The sequence below is a fragment of the Candida albicans genome, chromosome 5, assembly GCF_000182965.3.
Source record: "Candida albicans SC5314 chromosome 5, complete sequence".
NCBI classification, from domain to species: domain Eukaryota; kingdom Fungi; phylum Ascomycota; class Pichiomycetes; order Serinales; family Debaryomycetaceae; genus Candida; species Candida albicans.
In genome coordinates this window covers 18,061-36,399 of record NC_032093.1, presented here as the reverse complement: position 1 = coordinate 36,399, position 18,339 = coordinate 18,061, and the positions used below count along the sequence as shown (strand labels likewise).

The 18,339-nt window shown below is 37.9% G+C and overlaps 6 protein-coding genes across 6 annotated transcripts; 3 read left to right on the top strand and 3 right to left on the bottom strand. All coding sequences in view use genetic code 12, as the record gives it.

Moving 5' to 3' along the window:
* Positions 1-515: 515 nt before the first annotated feature.
* BRE1 (E3 ubiquitin-protein ligase) lies at positions 516-2,561 on the top strand (the record flags this gene model as incomplete). Its single annotated transcript, XM_711721.1, has 1 exon — positions 516-2,561. One exon carries the CDS (start codon positions 516-518, stop codon positions 2,559-2,561), a length of 2,046 nt encoding a protein of 681 aa, XP_716814.1.
* Positions 2,562-3,550: 989 nt separating this feature from the next.
* On the top strand, positions 3,551-5,680 carry BDF1 (chromatin-binding protein; the record flags this gene model as incomplete). Its single annotated transcript, XM_711723.2, has 1 exon — positions 3,551-5,680. One exon carries the CDS (start codon positions 3,551-3,553, stop codon positions 5,678-5,680), a length of 2,130 nt encoding a protein of 709 aa, XP_716816.2.
* A 1,058-nt stretch (positions 5,681-6,738) lies between these two features.
* FAS1 (tetrafunctional fatty acid synthase subunit) lies at positions 6,739-12,852 on the top strand (the record flags this gene model as incomplete). The annotated part of the gene is made up of 1 exon (XM_711724.1): positions 6,739-12,852. The coding sequence occupies one exon, from the start codon at positions 6,739-6,741 to the stop codon at positions 12,850-12,852; it is 6,114 nt and encodes a 2,037-aa protein (XP_716817.1).
* A 43-nt stretch (positions 12,853-12,895) lies between these two features.
* Positions 12,896-15,103, bottom strand: AFL1 (inositol polyphosphate kinase; the record flags this gene model as incomplete). The annotated part of the gene is made up of 1 exon (XM_711725.2): positions 12,896-15,103. The coding sequence occupies one exon, from the start codon at positions 15,101-15,103 to the stop codon at positions 12,896-12,898; it is 2,208 nt and encodes a 735-aa protein (XP_716818.2).
* Positions 15,104-16,306: 1,203 nt separating this feature from the next.
* On the bottom strand, positions 16,307-17,389 carry CAALFM_C500170WA (uncharacterized protein; the record flags this gene model as incomplete). The annotated part of the gene is made up of 1 exon (XM_705417.2): positions 16,307-17,389. One exon carries the CDS (start codon positions 17,387-17,389, stop codon positions 16,307-16,309), a length of 1,083 nt encoding a protein of 360 aa, XP_710509.2.
* A 128-nt stretch (positions 17,390-17,517) lies between these two features.
* On the bottom strand, positions 17,518-18,252 carry CAALFM_C500160WA (uncharacterized protein; the record flags this gene model as incomplete). The annotated part of the gene is made up of 1 exon (XM_705418.1): positions 17,518-18,252. The coding sequence occupies one exon, from the start codon at positions 18,250-18,252 to the stop codon at positions 17,518-17,520; it is 735 nt and encodes a 244-aa protein (XP_710510.1).
* Between the last annotated feature and the right edge of the window lie 87 nt (positions 18,253-18,339).

Here is an 18,339-nt window from a genome sequence, read left to right as displayed (position 1 = left end):
ACAGTGGGTGCACAATAATGCTATTCTTGATGTGGTACCAGAGATAGCACATTTCTTGGTAGCTGAAATCAAGTGTGTGGATAAGACGAGAGTACACACATAGATCCACATACTCATGCTTGTATTTAGTGAACTAGTTTCATAAAGGTTTGCTATCCTTCAGGCTCATGGTTTATACTCCAGATTATCACTTCTTATAATGGCCCACAGACATGGCTGGTAGACTGATTTTTCGTGACTGATGTCGTGTGCTTCATTCAAATTCTATTTCCCAACCTAAGGAAAAAAAAAATTAAAACGAACTTTTTTTTTAAAAAAAAAAACAAAAAAATTTTCTTCCTTATATTGAAAACTTTGTATAACAAATCTTTTTGCTATCAACTTTTTATCAAATCGCCTTTAATCAACCAGTTTTGTCAGAATAAATCTTGCTTAGAAGATAGTGCACTATTTAGGATTATTCTTGATTGTTTATTTCCATTTATACTTTGGTTGTTAGTAAGTTAATATCGGTTATGGCTGTTGATAACGAAAAGAAAAGGTCTACTCCAGACTCGTTAAACTCACCGCATGCCAAAAAGCTGAAACCAATGCAAGAGTTGAGCGAGTCAGGACCATTGACTCAGGCAGATGTGGTTTATTTCCAGAAAGAAGCCATTTGGAGACAGATGATACAATACAAGCAACAGATGATGTCTATGCGTCTGGAGCTAATAAGATTGCAACGAGAATCCGATGCTCTGAAGCATATTGTCACAGTGTTGACTGCGTGGTACGAGCAGATACTTGCTCTTTTTGATGAACTAAACAGTGAAGAAACCAGCGACTTGTTATTAGCTATTACAAAGAATGACGATGAACAACTTGATTTAATTCGAAAAAAATTATCGAATTTGATTTCAAGTAAAGTGACATTTGATTCTGCCAAGTACGAGAAAGTGTCTGGTGAGTTGGCTCTTCTTTCTCGCCAAAACGAACAAATGACAGAAGAAAAACGTTCACTTGGTGAAAGAATCGATGAATTAGAGTCAAAGATAACCGAGTTAGCTAAAGAGCATGAAAGAGCCCAGTCAAAGACATTAAAAAGGTTGGATTCACAAAGACACATCAAAACCGAGGAAGACGAGCAATCAACCACCAAAGAAGAGAACCCTCAACCAAATGGCCATCATAAAGAGAATGACAAAACTGCCGTAGTGGATTCCGAAGAGCTAGATAATCTTAAATGCGAATTGGATAAATTGAAAACCGCTAACCAACTTCTTGTACAACAAGTGGAACAACTTACGAAAGAGAACCAATCACTAATTCAAAAATCGTTGAACTTGGAGAATAAACTACACAATTTGGAGGAATCGGATTTGGAAGACAATACCTATTATAAAAAAATCGTGAAAAACAACCAATCATTGCAGGAACAAATTGGTAAACTAACCAAACTTAACTCAAGTAATGTGTCACGCTTAAATGAGTTGGAAAGACAACAAAACGATTTAAAGTCAGTTATTGAAGGTGAAATCATTGAGGAAAATGAAAAATTGAAACAGCAGTTACAGGAAAGCGAAAACAATTTGGTGAGAATCAGAACTACTCGTGATGAGTTGTTGTCTAAAAATAACATTCTCACTAGTCAATTGCAAGATCAAAAAACAAACGAGTCTTTAGTTGAACTAAACAACGTTCTTTCCAAAAGGGTTGAGCTGTTGACAGAGGAGAGACTAGAAGCAATTGTCGGCACACCAGGGACAGGCAAACTCGAAGATTTATCGCAACAAGAATTGATTCACAAGATTAGCCAATTGAACAACGAGATTAAAGAAGTGGAATTGGCTTTCAAACAAACAAGAGAAATCACATTAAAAAAATTGACTAGCTCGATTGATCAAGAAAACTTGACAAAGAAATTAACCATTGAGAAGAATAAGGCGGACCAGAAATATTTCTCTGCCATGAGAGTCAAGGATTCATTAACAAATGAGAACAAGTTGTTGAAAGCTCAAATTGCCAAATCACAAGATTTAATTAAAAACCTTAATGATTTGGAAAAGAAGTATTTGAATAAAATTGATCTTTTAAGTAATCAGTTGGTTGATTTTAGAATTATCAAGGAAAACTCATTAGCAGAGAATTCTAAATTACACGATGAATTGAAAACTTTGAATATAGCTCAGGATGCGTTACACCAAGAAGTTGAAAGAGTAAACGCCAAATTGGAATCCACATTGAAAGAACATACTGACTTGCAAGAATCCAACAAGAAACGAGAACTTGAATTGGCCAAGCTTCAGAAGCAATTGCAAAGTACTGAAAACATCTTACAAAAATACAAAACAAACAATACCAACTCACTTTTACAAGAAGATGAACAACAACTAGAGGCTTTAAGATCCATAGCCAAGTGTTCAGTATGTTCGAAAAATTGGAAGGACACAGCAATCACAGTTTGTGGTCACGTATTTTGTTCTAAATGTACACAGGAAAGATTGGCAGCCAGGTTGAGAAGGTGTCCAAGTTGCAATCGAGGGTTTTCTGCTAATGACTTGTTATCAATTCACTTGTAAAAAAAATGTCAACAAATATGATGTTGAATGGGAGTTTACTTCCCATTGGGATTCTCTTTTTTTCTAATAGATTATGTATTACTTGTATAAATATCTTTTTTTTCGTAATCTTGTAGAAGAGGGATCACGTGACTGGACGAAATTGATGTGCTGGCAATTTGATGAAACATCCGCGTTTCTCCTATTCTTACAACCAATTTCTGTACGTGTGAGATGTTCAGAAAGCATTTTGAGTCATACGCCATTAAAAAAAAAAATTGTTTCTAGATGCCACTGTTTTGAAGGGATATCACAATTTGTTGATCATAACTCAAAATGAATAGAGTTCAATAAATGTGATAGTATAAAAACGAAAAAAAAAAACAACTCCTATTTCTTAAAAAAAAAATTATTGATTATAATAAAACTTGACGAAGGCTGGCTGATGAAAGGCAAAAAAAAAAAGTATAATGATTGTTAAGGGATTTTTTTTTTTCTCTCTCTTCGCTTGTTAAGAATGCTATCAATAATATAAAGTGATGGGTCGTGTGCTAGGGCTAGAAACTGAACATTTTTTTATTTTTTGCCTCTTCTTGTCGATTGATGAACTAAAATTTTAACAAACTATAAATACAGTTGAAAATTTCGCACTTTTTTTTTTTTTTTCATTTTTTGAATTTTCGGATTTTCTGTTTGTACAATTTTTTTTTTTCTTTCCCCTTTTTTGTTGCCATCAATTTATAATCTTTAATTAATAATTTAGAAAAAATTCCCTTTCTCATCAAACTGGGGGGTTGTGTTATCATTAAATAATATTCTATTCTTTTTCTTTTCCCAGGCTTAAATTGATTTTTTTTGTTCCATATCATACGGGAAACAGAACAATCTTGAACTAGTTCATTACATTTACATCCACAATCTTTGCTCTTCAACTATAAGTAATGTCTGAAACATTTCCAGAAACTAACACTCCTGTACAAACTCCATCTACTGAAAGTTTTGTTAACAAGATGAATGCTGGCGACAAAACTATTGGCAATAATATTTTCTCTCAAGATAGTGATAGTAACCAACAAAGTTCACATCAAGAACCGCTTTCGCCTCCTAATCCATCTCCTACTCCCGAGAAAAGACAATTAGACGATGAGGTGGATAATAGTATCGAGCCAGAGAGTAAGAAACAAAAGGTGGAAGAAGAAACTGAGGCCAGTCAAACCGGGGTCATCCAAACTGAGGTCAGCGAAACTGTGCCTGAAATTGAATCGTCAGTAAATAAAGATCTGGAACCTGTTAATGGTGTATCGGAAGAGTCAGAGAATACCAATAATGAGCAAGAGAAGCCACAAGAAGAGGCGCCAGAAGAGAACCCCCAAGAAGAAGTGCCAGAAGCAAAGCCTCAAGAGGAAGCACTGGGAGAGAACCCCCAAGAAATACCAAATGACAAACCACAAGATGACGAGCCAGATATTCAAGAGGTGGACCCGCCTAAACCAGTTGTTCCAGTCTTTACAGAACCTGCTCCCAAACCACCACAAGAACCAGATATGAACAATTTACCAGAGAATCCAATACCACAACACCAAGCCAAATTTGTTTTAAACACCATCAAAGCGGTAAAGAGAAATAGAGAAGCAGTTCCATTCTTGCATCCCGTGGACACTGTCAAATTAAATGTCCCATTCTATTACAATTACATTCCAAGACCAATGGATTTGTCCACTATTGAACGCAAGATCAATTTAAAGGCATACGAAGATGTTTCGCAAGTTGTTGATGACTTTAACCTTATGGTGAAGAATTGTAAGAAATTCAATGGAGAAGCAGCTGGTATCTCGAAAATGGCAACGAATATTCAAGCACAATTTGAGAAGCTTATGGTCAAAGTGCCACCAAAAGAGTTGCCAGCTGGAACTAACGTTGCAGAAGCGACATCTGTTGCTACTTCACCCACTACAAACAAGAGAAAGTCCGTTGCAGAATCCTCGTCTCTGCATCAGCATCGAGATTCAGTGGCTGCAGCCAGACCAAAGAGAACTATCCATCCACCCAAATCCAAAGAATTGCCATACGAAACGAAACCAAAGAACAAGAAAGTTGCAGCAGAATTAAGATTTTGTAACCAAACAATTAAAGAACTCATGTCCAAAAAACACTACAATTATAATTTCCCATTTTTGGCACCAGTGGATACAGTAGCTTTGAACATACCTAACTATAATGAAATAGTGAAGCAACCAATGGATTTAGGAACTATTCAGTCCAAGTTAGCCAACAATGAGTATGAAAATGCTGATGATTTTGAAAAAGATGTGAGATTAGTGTTTAAAAACTGCTATCTTTTCAATCCTGAAGGCACTGATGTTAATATGATGGGACACCGATTGGAAGCTGTTTTTGACAAGAAATGGGCCAACAAACCAGTTCCTGAACCAACCCCTCAAAACTCAGATGTCAGTGATAGAGAGTACAGTAGTGAAGAGGAAGATAATGTAGAAATTAGCGAAGCAATGCTTTCAGAAATTCCAGCAATCCAAGTGATGGAGAATCAAATAATCAGAATGAGAAAAGAGTTGGACGAATTGAAGAAAGAGCATTTGAAGAAGTTAAGAGAACAGCAAGCTGCCAGAAAGAAGAAGAAACAACAAAAGGGTAAGCGAAGAGCACCTAAGGCAAAACACACAAAGGACACTCAACATCAAGTGCAAGCACCACCAGAACCACCAAAATTGACACCACCTCAACCAGTAGTCACTTATGAAATGAAAAAGCAAGTTTCAGAAATGGTTCCTAATTTATCAGACAAGAAATTAAATGCTTTAATCAAGATTATTCAGGATGACGTTCAAATCAGTAACGATGATGAAGTAGAATTGGATATGGATCAATTGGAAGATCGTACAGTATTAAAATTGTACGACTTTTTGTTTGGTGACAAAGCATTGAAGAATTCTGCTGGTAAGAAGAAGAAACCTGTTGCCAATAACAATTTGGACGAATTGGCACATTTAAGAAGTCAACTTGCATTGTTTGATGAAGGGGTCAATGGTCAGCAAGGGTCCGACAATGGATTTATGAAAGTGGTTAACCAAGAAGAGTCTTCTGAAGATGAAGCATCGTCTGAAAGTTCAGAAGAAGAGTAATGTTTATGAAACTCCCGAATTTCCTTTTTTTTTTTAGTTTTCCATGTATTATTTTATATATATATTTTGTATTATGTATACTTAATATTTTTTTTTTTATGTACATACTTTTACTGGGTTAACACATTAATTTTGAGCTATTTTTGTTGCAAAATTTCAACAAAAAATGTGAAACCAAAGAACAAGCACGGACATTATCAACTACAAAGAGATCTTGTTTGGTTTCGTATGTGAAGAAGAATCTTAGTAATGGGTGGTTACATCTTCGCTGATAGAGGATTCTACAAACCCTTTGTGTAGACCAATAATTGATCAATGGGGTTGTTGTGGTTATGTGTGTAGATTCAATACAGTCGTGGCAATGCAACCAAAAAAGAAACAAATTGAGATTTGCCAACATTTAAAAAACTGTTGGGACTAACCTGCATAGTGAGGGAGGTCCTGTAGATAAACAACAATTAACCAAACGAAAATTAAAAAAAAAAGCTTAAGGTTTCAAAACTCCGAAGATTCCAACAAAAACGAGAGACAACTCTAAAGTAATAATTGCATCTCAGTTGCAAAACAAAAATAATACCATACAAGTAGTTGTTTTGAACCCTTTGCTATTGTAGTAAGCAGCTGGATACTCTCTTGGCACAGCCCGGATTAACCCAAAATATACCACATCCAGACTGTGTGTAATTAGAACTCTTTTCTCGTTCCAAAGTTTTGTGCTCCCAACATTAAATATCGTGCCAACATTTTTTTTTTTTGTATTCAAAAAAATAAAACACGCACCCACCTACCCAATCTCAAAAACAACAAAGGTTTTGCCAATTATATATTATTCTGCAAAACTTGAAAATGATACATATATATAAAACCCACAATATTCCTTTGTTTGAAAATTTTTTCTTCCTTCGTTTTTTTTTTCCTCTTTTCTTTGATTTCAATTTTGTTTTCTACTTTGGCTTTCTACCCTTTATAGATATAGTTAAGATCTTCCTGTGTTGAGGTATAAACTTTCCCCCCTATTTTAGCCTATAATTATTTATATCCTGTTTCCATATTACACAATGTCAACTCATAGACCTTTCCAATTAACTCATGGTTCAATTGAACATACCTTATTGGTACCAAATGACTTATTTTTTAACTATTCACAATTAAAAGATGAATTTATAAAGACGTTGCCTGAGCCAACTGAAGGTTTTGCTGGTGATGACGAACCATCTAGTCCTGCTGAATTATATGGTAAATTTATTGGGTTTATTAGTAATGCCCAATTCCCCCAAATTGTCGAATTATCATTGAAAGATTTCGAATCACGCTTTTTAGACAACAACAATGACAATATTCATTCGTTTGCCGTTAAATTGTTAGATGACGAGACATATCCAACTACTATTGCAAAAGTTAAGGAAAATATTGTTAAGAATTACTACAAAGCTGTCAAATCTATTAACAAAGTAGAATCCAACTTATTGTACCATTGCAAACACGATGCTAAGTTAGTTGCTATATTTGGTGGTCAAGGTAACACCGACGACTACTTTGAAGAATTGCGTGAATTGTACACGTTATACCAAGGCTTAATTGAAGACCTCCTTGTGAGCATTGCTGAAAAATTGAACCAATTGCACCCATCATTTGATAAAATCTATACTCAAGGTTTGAATATCTTGTCTTGGTTGAAACACCCAGAAACCACTCCTGACCAGGATTATTTGTTATCGGTGCCAGTAAGTTGTCCAGTGATTTGTGTTATCCAATTGTGTCACTACACGATTACTTGTAAAGTACTTGGTTTGACACCAGGTGAATTTAGAAACTCGTTGAAATGGTCTACTGGTCATTCACAAGGTTTGGTTACTGCCGTTACCATTGCTGCGTCCGATTCCTGGGATTCATTCTTGAAGAATTCTTTGACTGCTGTATCCTTATTGCTTTTCATTGGTTCTAGATGTTTGAGCACCTACCCAAGAACTTCATTGCCACCTACCATGTTGCAAGATTCATTGGACAACGGTGAAGGTAGACCATCTCCAATGTTGTCAGTTAGAGATTTGTCGATCAAACAAGTTGAAAAATTTATTGAACAAACCAACTCACATTTACCAAGGGAAAAACACATTGCCATCAGTTTAATCAATGGTGCTAGAAACTTGGTTCTTTCCGGTCCACCAGAATCACTTTATGGGTTCAATTTGAATTTAAGAAACCAAAAGGCCCCAATGGGTTTAGACCAATCACGTGTCCCATTCAGTGAACGTAAATTGAAATGCTCCAACAGATTCTTACCAATATTTGCTCCATTCCACTCCCATTTGTTAGCTGATGCTACTGAATTGATTTTGGACGATGTTAAGGAACATGGTTTGTCTTTTGAAGGATTAAAGATTCCAGTGTATGACACATTTGACGGTTCCGACTTCCAAGCACTCAAGGAACCAATAATTGACCGTGTTGTCAAGTTGATTACTGAATTGCCAGTTCATTGGGAAGAGGCCACCAACCACAAAGCTACCCATATTTTAGATTTCGGACCAGGTGGTGTTTCTGGATTGGGTGTTTTGACTCACAGAAACAAAGAAGGTACTGGTGCTAGAATCATTCTTGCTGGTACTCTTGACTCCAACCCTATTGACGATGAGTATGGTTTCAAACATGAAATTTTCCAAACTTCAGCCGATAAAGCCATTAAATGGGCCCCAGACTGGTTGAAAGAGTTGAGACCAACTTTGGTCAAGAACTCTGAAGGCAAGATTTATGTCAAGACCAAGTTTTCGCAATTGTTAGGTAGAGCTCCTTTAATGGTTGCTGGTATGACTCCAACCACTGTCAATACCGATATTGTTAGTGCTTCTTTGAATGCTGGTTACCACATTGAATTGGCTGGTGGTGGTTATTTCTCACCGGTTATGATGACCAGAGCTATCGACGATATTGTTTCCAGAATCAAGCCTGGTTACGGTTTAGGGATCAACTTGATTTATGTCAACCCATTTATGTTGCAATGGGGTATTCCATTGATTAAAGATTTGAGAGAAAAAGGTTACCCAATCCAATCATTGACTATTGGTGCTGGTGTTCCATCTATTGAAGTTGCCACTGAATATATTGAGGACTTGGGTTTGACTCACTTGGGTTTGAAACCGGGTTCAGTTGATGCCATTAGTCAAGTCATTGCTATTGCCAAAGCCCATCCAACCTTCCCAATTGTTTTGCAATGGACTGGTGGTAGAGGTGGTGGTCACCATTCCTTTGAAGATTTCCATCAACCAATTATTCAGATGTACTCCAAGATCAGAAGATGTTCAAACATTGTTTTGGTTGCTGGTTCCGGTTTTGGTTCTGATGAAGACACCTATCCTTACTTGAGTGGTTACTGGTCTGAAAAATTCAATTATCCACCAATGCCTTTTGATGGGGTTTTGTTTGGTTCAAGGGTGATGACCTCTAAGGAATCTCACACTTCGTTGGCAGCTAAGAAATTGATTGTTGAATGTAAAGGTGTTCCAGACCAACAATGGGAACAAACCTACAAGAAACCAGCAGGTGGTATTATCACTGTTAGATCGGAAATGGGAGAACCTATCCATAAGATCGCCACTAGAGGTGTTATGTTCTGGAAGGAATTGGACGACACTATTTTCAATTTGCCAAAGAATAAATTGTTAGATGCCTTGAACAAGAAGAGAGATCATATTATCAAAAAGTTGAACAATGATTTCCAAAAACCATGGTTTGGTAAGAATGCCAATGGTGTTTGTGACTTGCAAGAAATGACTTATAAGGAAGTTGCCAATAGATTGGTTGAATTGATGTATGTCAAGAAATCCCACAGATGGATTGATGTTTCGTTGAGAAACATGTATGGTGACTTTTTGAGAAGAGTTGAAGAAAGATTTACAAGCAGCGCTGGTACAGTTTCATTGTTGCAAAACTTTAACCAATTAAACGAACCAGAACAATTTACTGCTGACTTCTTTGTGAAATTCCCTCAAGCTGGTAAACAATTAATTTCTGAAGAAGATTGTGATTACTTTTTGATGTTGGCTGCCAGACCAGGACAAAAACCAGTGCCATTTGTTCCGGTGTTGGATGAAAGGTTCGAATTCTTTTTCAAAAAAGATTCACTTTGGCAATCTGAAGATTTGGAAAGTGTTGTTGACGAAGATGTTCAAAGAACCTGTATTTTGCATGGTCCTGTTGCTTCACAATATACTAGCAAGGTTGATGAACCAATTGGCGATATCTTGAACTCAATCCATGAAGGTCATATTGCCAGATTGATCAAAGAAGAATATGCAGGTGATGAATCCAAAATTCCTGTTGTTGAATACTTTGGTGGTAAGAAACCTGCAAGTGTATCAGCTACATCTGTCAATGTTACTGACGGTAACCAAGTTGTTTATGAAATTGACTCCGAACTCCCAAACAAACAAGAGTGGTTAGATTTATTAGCTGGAACTGAATTAAATTGGTTACAAGCATTTATTTCCACTGATAGAATTGTTCAAGGATCAAAACATGTTTCCAACCCATTGCATGATATCTTGACTCCTGCTAAACACTCCAAGGTTACTATTGACAAGAAAACCAAGAAATTGACTGCTTTTGAAAACATTAAAGGTGACTTGTTACCAGTTGTTGAGATTGAATTGGTCAAGCCAAACACTATCCAGTTGTCTTTGATTGAACATAGAACTGCTGATGCCAACCCAGTTGCATTACCATTTTTGTACAAATACAATCCTGCTGATGGGTTTGCTCCAATCTTGGAAATCATGGAAGATAGAAACGAAAGAATTAAAGAATTTTACTGGAAATTGTGGTTTGGATCTTCTGTGCCATATTCTAACGATATCAATGTTGAAAAAGCTATCTTGGGAGATGAAATTACCATTTCAAGCCAAACTATTAGTGAGTTCACCCATGCCATCGGTAACAAGTGTGACGCATTTGTTGATAGACCTGGTAAGGCTACTTTAGCTCCAATGGATTTTGCTATTGTTATTGGATGGAAGGCTATTATTAAAGCCATTTTCCCTAAGAGCGTTGATGGTGACTTGTTGAAGTTGGTCCATTTATCCAATGGTTACAAGATGATTACAGGTGCTGCTCCATTAAAGAAAGGTGATGTTGTTTCTACCAAAGCTGAAATCAAAGCTGTTTTGAACCAGCCAAGTGGGAAGCTAGTTGAAGTTGTTGGTACCATTTACCGTGAAGGTAAACCAGTTATGGAAGTTACTTCTCAATTCTTGTACCGTGGTGAATACAACGACTACTGCAACACATTCCAAAAAGTTACTGAAACCCCAGTTCAAGTTGCATTCAAGTCAGCCAAGGATCTTGCTGTGTTGAGATCTAAAGAATGGTTCCATTTGGAAAAGGATGTTCAGTTTGATGTTTTGACTTTTAGATGTGAATCCACCTACAAATTCAAGTCTGCTAACGTTTACTCATCCATCAAAACTACTGGTCAGGTTCTTTTGGAATTGCCTACCAAAGAAGTTATTCAAGTTGGATCTGTTGACTATGAAGCTGGTACCTCATATGGTAATCCAGTTACCGATTACTTGTCCAGAAACGGTAAAACGATTGAAGAGTCTGTTATTTTTGAAAATGCCATTCCTTTGTCTTCTGGTGAAGAGTTGACTTCAAAAGCTCCTGGTACCAACGAGCCATATGCTATTGTGTCTGGTGATTACAATCCAATTCACGTTTCAAGAGTTTTTGCTGCTTATGCTAAATTGCCAGGTACTATCACTCATGGAATGTACTCGTCTGCTTCGATCAGAGCATTGGTTGAAGAATGGGCTGCCAACAATGTTGCCGCAAGAGTTAGAGCATTCAAGTGTGATTTCGTTGGTATGGTATTGCCAAATGATACTTTGCAAACTACCATGGAACATGTTGGTATGATCAATGGACGTAAGATCATCAAGGTTGAAACTAGAAATGTTGAAACTGAGCTTCCAGTTTTGATTGGGGAAGCTGAAATTGAACAACCAACAACAACCTATGTTTTCACTGGTCAAGGTTCTCAAGAACAAGGTATGGGTATGGAGTTGTACAACTCTTCTGAGGTTGCTCGTGAAGTTTGGGACAAAGCTGACAGACACTTTGTCAATAACTATGGTTTCTCTATTTTGGATATTGTTCAAAACAATCCAAATGAATTGACTATCCACTTTGGCGGTGCCAAAGGTAGAGCTATTAGAGACAACTATATTGGTATGATGTTTGAAACTATTGGTGAAGATGGTGCTTTGAAGTCGGAAAAGATTTTCAAGGATATCGATGAGACTACTACTTCTTACACATTTGTTTCACCAACTGGTTTGTTATCAGCAACTCAATTCACCCAACCTGCATTGACTTTAATGGAGAAAGCTGCTTATGAAGATATCAAATCTAAGGGTTTGATTCCATCTGACATCATGTTTGCTGGTCACTCTCTTGGTGAATATTCTGCATTGTCGTCGTTGGCTAATGTCATGCCAATTGAGTCTTTGGTTGATGTTGTGTTTTACAGAGGTATGACTATGCAAGTTGCTGTTCCAAGAGATGAATTGGGTAGATCCAATTACGGTATGGTGGCTGTCAACCCAAGCAGAGTTAGTGCCACATTTGACGATAGTGCCTTGAGATTTGTTGTTGACGAAGTTGCTAACAAGACTAAATGGTTATTGGAAATTGTCAACTACAATGTCGAAAACCAACAGTATGTTGCTGCTGGTGACTTGAGAGCATTAGATACTTTGACCAATGTTTTGAATGTGTTGAAGATTAACAAGATTGATATTGTCAAGTTGCAAGAACAAATGAGCATTGAAAAAGTTAAGGAACACTTGTACGAAATTGTTGACGAAGTTGCTGCCAAGTCGTTGGCCAAACCGCAACCTATTGACTTGGAAAGAGGATTTGCTGTCATTCCATTGAAGGGTATTTCTGTTCCATTCCATTCTTCGTACTTGATGTCTGGTGTTAAACCATTCCAAAGATTCTTGTGCAAGAAGATTCCAAAATCGTCCGTCAAGCCTCAAGATTTGATTGGTAAATATATTCCTAACTTGACTGCCAAACCATTTGAATTGACCAAAGAGTATTTCCAATCAGTTTATGATTTGACTAAATCGGAAAAAATCAAGAGTATTTTAGATAACTGGGAACAATACGAATAAACTTAGAATGTATAGATAATAAATAAATGTATAAAATTTCTATTTACTTGCTATTTAAAGGACCTGTTATGTTGACAGGGGTAAACTTCTTTGGCAACGAGACTCTTGAAAACCGTGATTTCAATCTTTGCGTAACCAAATCCATATCCAAATGTCTTGTCAAACTTATTCTTGGAATGCATCCAATGTAATGGTCGTCGTCTAGTTGAACATCTAATGGATCTTGAGTGTGACAACCTGGCGACAATGATAATCTGATAGAGTGCTTTTTACCAGTTGGGCTCGATGGGTCTTCAGCTTCGTACAATTCAAAAACGATTTGTGATAGGTAGTCCAATTCTGGAAGTGCATTCCTAGCAATTTTCATAGGGAGCTGAGACCCATATATAATGTTAAGCAAAGTGTAGATGTGTGATTCTTTGGTAAAGTAATTGACAAGCGCAGGTCGGTCGTTTTTCTTCATGTCATATATGTCTGAAAGAATTTGTTTAGCCAATGGCAACGAAGTTAACAATCCAATATCCAATTTCTCTTCATCTTTAATCCCATACTCTTGAGGACAAATAAAATCAAATAGCACTTTTGACAATCTGTACAACTCACGCAATCTTGCGAATGTAGGATGATCAAATGGGGTTTGTGGAGAAGCACTTGTATCTTTTGATTCACATTTCATGGTGGTGGCAGCGCCACTCAAGACCCAGCCAAGAGACCCAGCAGCAGAGTTTGAATTGAGATTGGACGATGAATTGTTGGCCGAAGTTGATGCCGATTCTGGGAGTTTAAAGTTGTTCATTGCCAAAATGTTGATGGGGTACTCGCTAACCAACCCTGAAGAGTTGACGGTACTACCACAAGTCTCCGTCAACCTCGAAAGCAACACCTTATCGTTTGGGTCATATGAGAAAATCTTTTGAAGGAAATGACGATTGTGTAAGGCGTCATACTTCATTGTGTCGTATAATTCCGAGATCTTGGAAGGGTGGGTCTTTTCAACGCTTATAAACTCCTGGAACAACTTATCCCACCTCTCTTTAAACAAAAATGGATCTTCGCCACAGCACCAGTTTATTTGAAACTCTTGAACGTTTTTCGTTTCAAAGTTGTAGTTCATAATTTGGTGGTAAAAATTCATCAACTCACACACTCGCTTGATGACTTCAAATGGCTGTGGCATTTTTGGAGGCCAGGTGAATTGTGGTGGGGCTTCAGCACCTTCACGCAACAAAGGCTTTAATTTCTTTTTCACTTTATCCATCAAGTCTTTCGCAGCATTGGAATCGTCTAACAAGTCTTTGCGGACAATAAGAAAGTCGTCTGCCAACGGTTCATCAATGGACAACAAAGATGCACTAAAGTATTGGGCACTAGCAATGACTCTTCTTTCAGAGGACGTATACACTTTAACGTCATCAAGGGCCTCACGGTTGAGTAATTGAAGGTTTTGTCTCATTTGCTCACCAACATCGGTAGCTTGGTGCTTGGCAGAATGCGTTGGCTCACCACCCCATTTCAAAATTAATTGTACTTTGTCAACAACTTCTGGGTTTTCGGCGTTTAATGTTGGTTTGAGCTGGATTTTGGTACCTGGGAAGTCCATTTTCTTCTCCAATGCAATACGCAACTGTTTGAGTTTGTTCAAGTCTTCAAGACCTTTGGCCTCGGCTATTTTAACAGTTTCCAAAACAACTTGTAAGTCAGGAACCGCACGAATGATGACTTCTTCTCTATGGCCTTTGAGTAAGGAGATAAAGACTGGTGATCTGAACGAGTACTTGAATTTTTGTTTAGGAGTACGATCAGCGTGACGAATAACAGTAACCATTCCTTTAAATACCCATTTTTGGGCTTTCTGTTCAAACTGACTAGTCTGCAACATTTTAGGGATTTTTCTTGTCAACAAGTCTCTTGATTTCTTTGCATCGATGAATAGACCACGCAAGATTGATGCACAGGAGTCATAATACTCGTTATTGTCCTTGACAAAGGAGAATCCGTTGACGTCTATCACAAAAGATTTCCCATTCACTCTTAACAAATCAAACCCACAAATAGTTTGCTTGAAAGCACTGCTGACATTTTTTGCCATAGTTTTTTCTTCGTCAGTCAATTCGGTAACGTATCTGATTTCTTTACCGTGGGTATTTCTTCTCACAATACCATCAACAACTGGCGACTTTCTAGTCTCGGCATGGCAAAAGTTGGGTCCAACCGTATACGCCTTGACGTCTTCGAAGTTGTCAGTATCCATGAATTTCTCGTAGATAAACGATCCATCCGTCCGTGGGGTGGTCAAGTTGGCATCAAACTCAGACGACTTGTTTCCAATTTTACGAAACAATCTTCGTCCACCACCGCCAGTAGCTTTTGGGTAGTAAATGTACACATTATGATCTTCTCCGTCAACGGGTTTTTCAACAAACGGTTTGGAAAGTGTATTGTCTCCAACCCGAAGTGTATCTTCGTCGACCATCTCCCAGTCAGGTTCATTTTGGTTAGTCAACTTTTCAAGTTTCTCATCAGACATGCCAATTTCTTTTAATCTTTCCAATAACTGCGAATCCAAATGAGGCCCGCCGTCTCTGCTAATTTCCAATCTTTCTGGTGATGGAACATTGGCGTGGTTGAGGATAGACAAAACCACTCTTCTATCCCAGAGTGCTTTTTGGAACACCAAGTCATTTATCATGTATGGCTTTCTATAGTTGACGTAACTAATAGCTTTATCTAGTGAGAACCCCGTGGAAAAGAAACTAATTAAAAAGTCACAAGTGGGCCAGTTTTCAATAGCTTCATCGAGTATAACTTTGTCACCAAAAATAACAGTTTCAAACTCCCCCGTTTCAATGAGTCGATTGAGAATACGTCTGCAAGGTTTTGAAAGTGCCTTGGCATCCATGGCACAAACACCGATAGTCCCGATCTTTGGTAGTTTCGATACTTCTGCATGAGACTTTCTTGAGGCGTTTGATGTGTTTGAGACGGTACGACTGATTCTTGCCCCATCGACAAATGAGTTGGAATAAGATTTGATGTTTGATAAGTTTTCTGCAGTTATGGGCTGTACCAAATCGTCATCACTGACTTGCCCTGCAGAAGATGAAATAGAGTTTAATCTGGAGACAGAATCTTCTGCATGTGTTTTGGGGGAAAAACTTTCTAACATTGGTGCAATAGACGCCATTGCCTTTTCGGTGATTGGAGTAGGGGTAGACAATGGCGATAATGGTTGACTAATTGATTTGGGGATATTCAATGAGTTCAGTTTAGCATCTTCCTTCTTGGGGACAGGAATAGGCAAAGACTTTGAGTTATTTGTCATGGCTGGTGAAGATAGTGAAAAAAAAAAGTGCAACAATCGTTGAGATTTTTTTAGGTTGCGCCAAGTGGGAAGAAGAGAAGCCAAAAAAAAAAGCAATTTCCAGAGTCAAAACGTGCGTCACATTTATTTAATCTATTTCTTAAAAAACCTAGCAAATACTCTATTTTTGGAGGTTGACCTTGAACGCGATTCATTAAGAATTTGGTCGTGGACACCACCGCCCCTACCTCGATCTTCATTAACCAAATTTGTATATGAAGAGTTTCTGGAGACAGACGGACTTATCAAAGGAACTTTTTTTCTTATTACTCTGTTGTCGATATGGTCGATATTTTTAATCCAATTCTCAAAGTACTGCGGACCATCGACTTCTTCTCTCAAAAACTCGACATACCGGTAACTTGGTTTCACCAATATTATTGGGACTAGCGAACACTCTAAAATGTGTTTTGACAACGACGATTTGGTGAATGACCGGTGATGCTCTTTGCCGTCGTAGTGGTGCGTTCCAATCGCCATCATTGATGGGCGATATTCGTCAATGGCTGACCGGATTGCCTTTTTTGCTTTACCGATGGCGGCTTCGTAGATGATACAAACTTTCTTGAAATGGTGATTGATTTGCTCGATTTTAGCCAAGTTTTTCTGGACCTTCGATTTGTCAATGGATACGTGTTGTTTTTCGTCCAATACCTGTAGAACCACTATGGTGTCACCATTGATAATCATTTCGTCAAATAACCACTCAATAGCTTTCGTGGACTCCAAGTCGTCGTTATAGCCGACCAAAAATGTTTTGTTGGTACGACGAAACTTGAAAAGTGGATGTTTGGCCTTAAGGGTGTACGATTTCTGGTGGCCATGGGGAGAAGTGTCGAATGAAATGCCTCGTTCCATTGATTTCATGCGTAGAAACGGTGGTCTTGATTTGACGCTGAGCTGGTCTGAACTCTCACTAGGTGACATGATCGGTGATAATGGCATGGGGGAGCTGACACCTGAAATTGACGGCGAGGTCATGGAATCGGAATCATAGTCGTCGTAATATAATCTGCCCAACAAATCAGAAGAGTTGTTTTCCTGGCGGTATAGTTCTACTGAGTCGTTGCTTGTATGGAAAAGCTCTGCATTTAGTTTCGTGTTTCGTACCGTCTCATCATCAAGATCATCAGTCTTACCAAGTAGACGGGGAGCAGCAGGAGTTTTTAGTTCCATTATGGCTATGCTAGAGAAAGAAGGAAAAAAGAAATGAATCCGAAGGACTTTAGAAAAAAAAAAAACGCTCACTCGTTCGTGATAATGCCGCATATATACATTCTATTTACAAAAACAAAAATTCCTTCCTACCAATTGGACCTTCCATTGTTTATTTGGCTATTCTTTTCAATCAATCCCCATATTCTATCCATTCTTATTCCACCAATGTTATCCATCACATAAAAGTCTCTAGTGGTGCTGCCGCTTGATTCCCTCCATGTAGAGTATGGCAAGTACGTTTTCGGTGGTGGCAGTAGTTTCAAGTCCTTGTTGTCTGTTATAGTCAACAACTCGTTGTATGTACTTCCTCCAGTAAAGTTTAGCTTTTCCAAAATCAACTTTTCATCACCGACGAGGTTCTCTAAAGTTTGTGGTTTTGTTTTGTCGTACAACCTAAATATTCTTGTCACATAATCTTTCGTCTTATACTGTACCACTGCCAATGGGGTAAACGTTCCTGCCAAAGTTGCGTAGGCATACAAGTCGTCGAACTGGCTTGATTCGTAGAATAGTTTAGCACCATAAACACCCAAAACGCCAACACTCAAAGTCAATCTCTTTAGCATGGACACATATTTCGATGCTGGTGCCTCGTAGAGTGGCAGATAGGCTAGCCTATACTGTTCTGGCAATTTCGTCTTACGAAATTTGTTGCGTTCTTGTACGTAAACTGGATCATCTTCTAAGGTAGGAGACCAAGGGTTGTTTTCACTTACGATTTCATCTGATTCGACTGAACTGTCAGATGGAGTAAAACTTCTTTTAGCTCTTGATCGGGAAAGGACAGAAAATGAACGACGATAAATGGTTGTGGAAAGCATTGGAGGCAATGGTGTAGAAGTAGAAGGAAAAAAAATTTGCCAGAAAAAAAAATGAAGAGAAAAATAAAAAAAATTTTAAAACCAAGT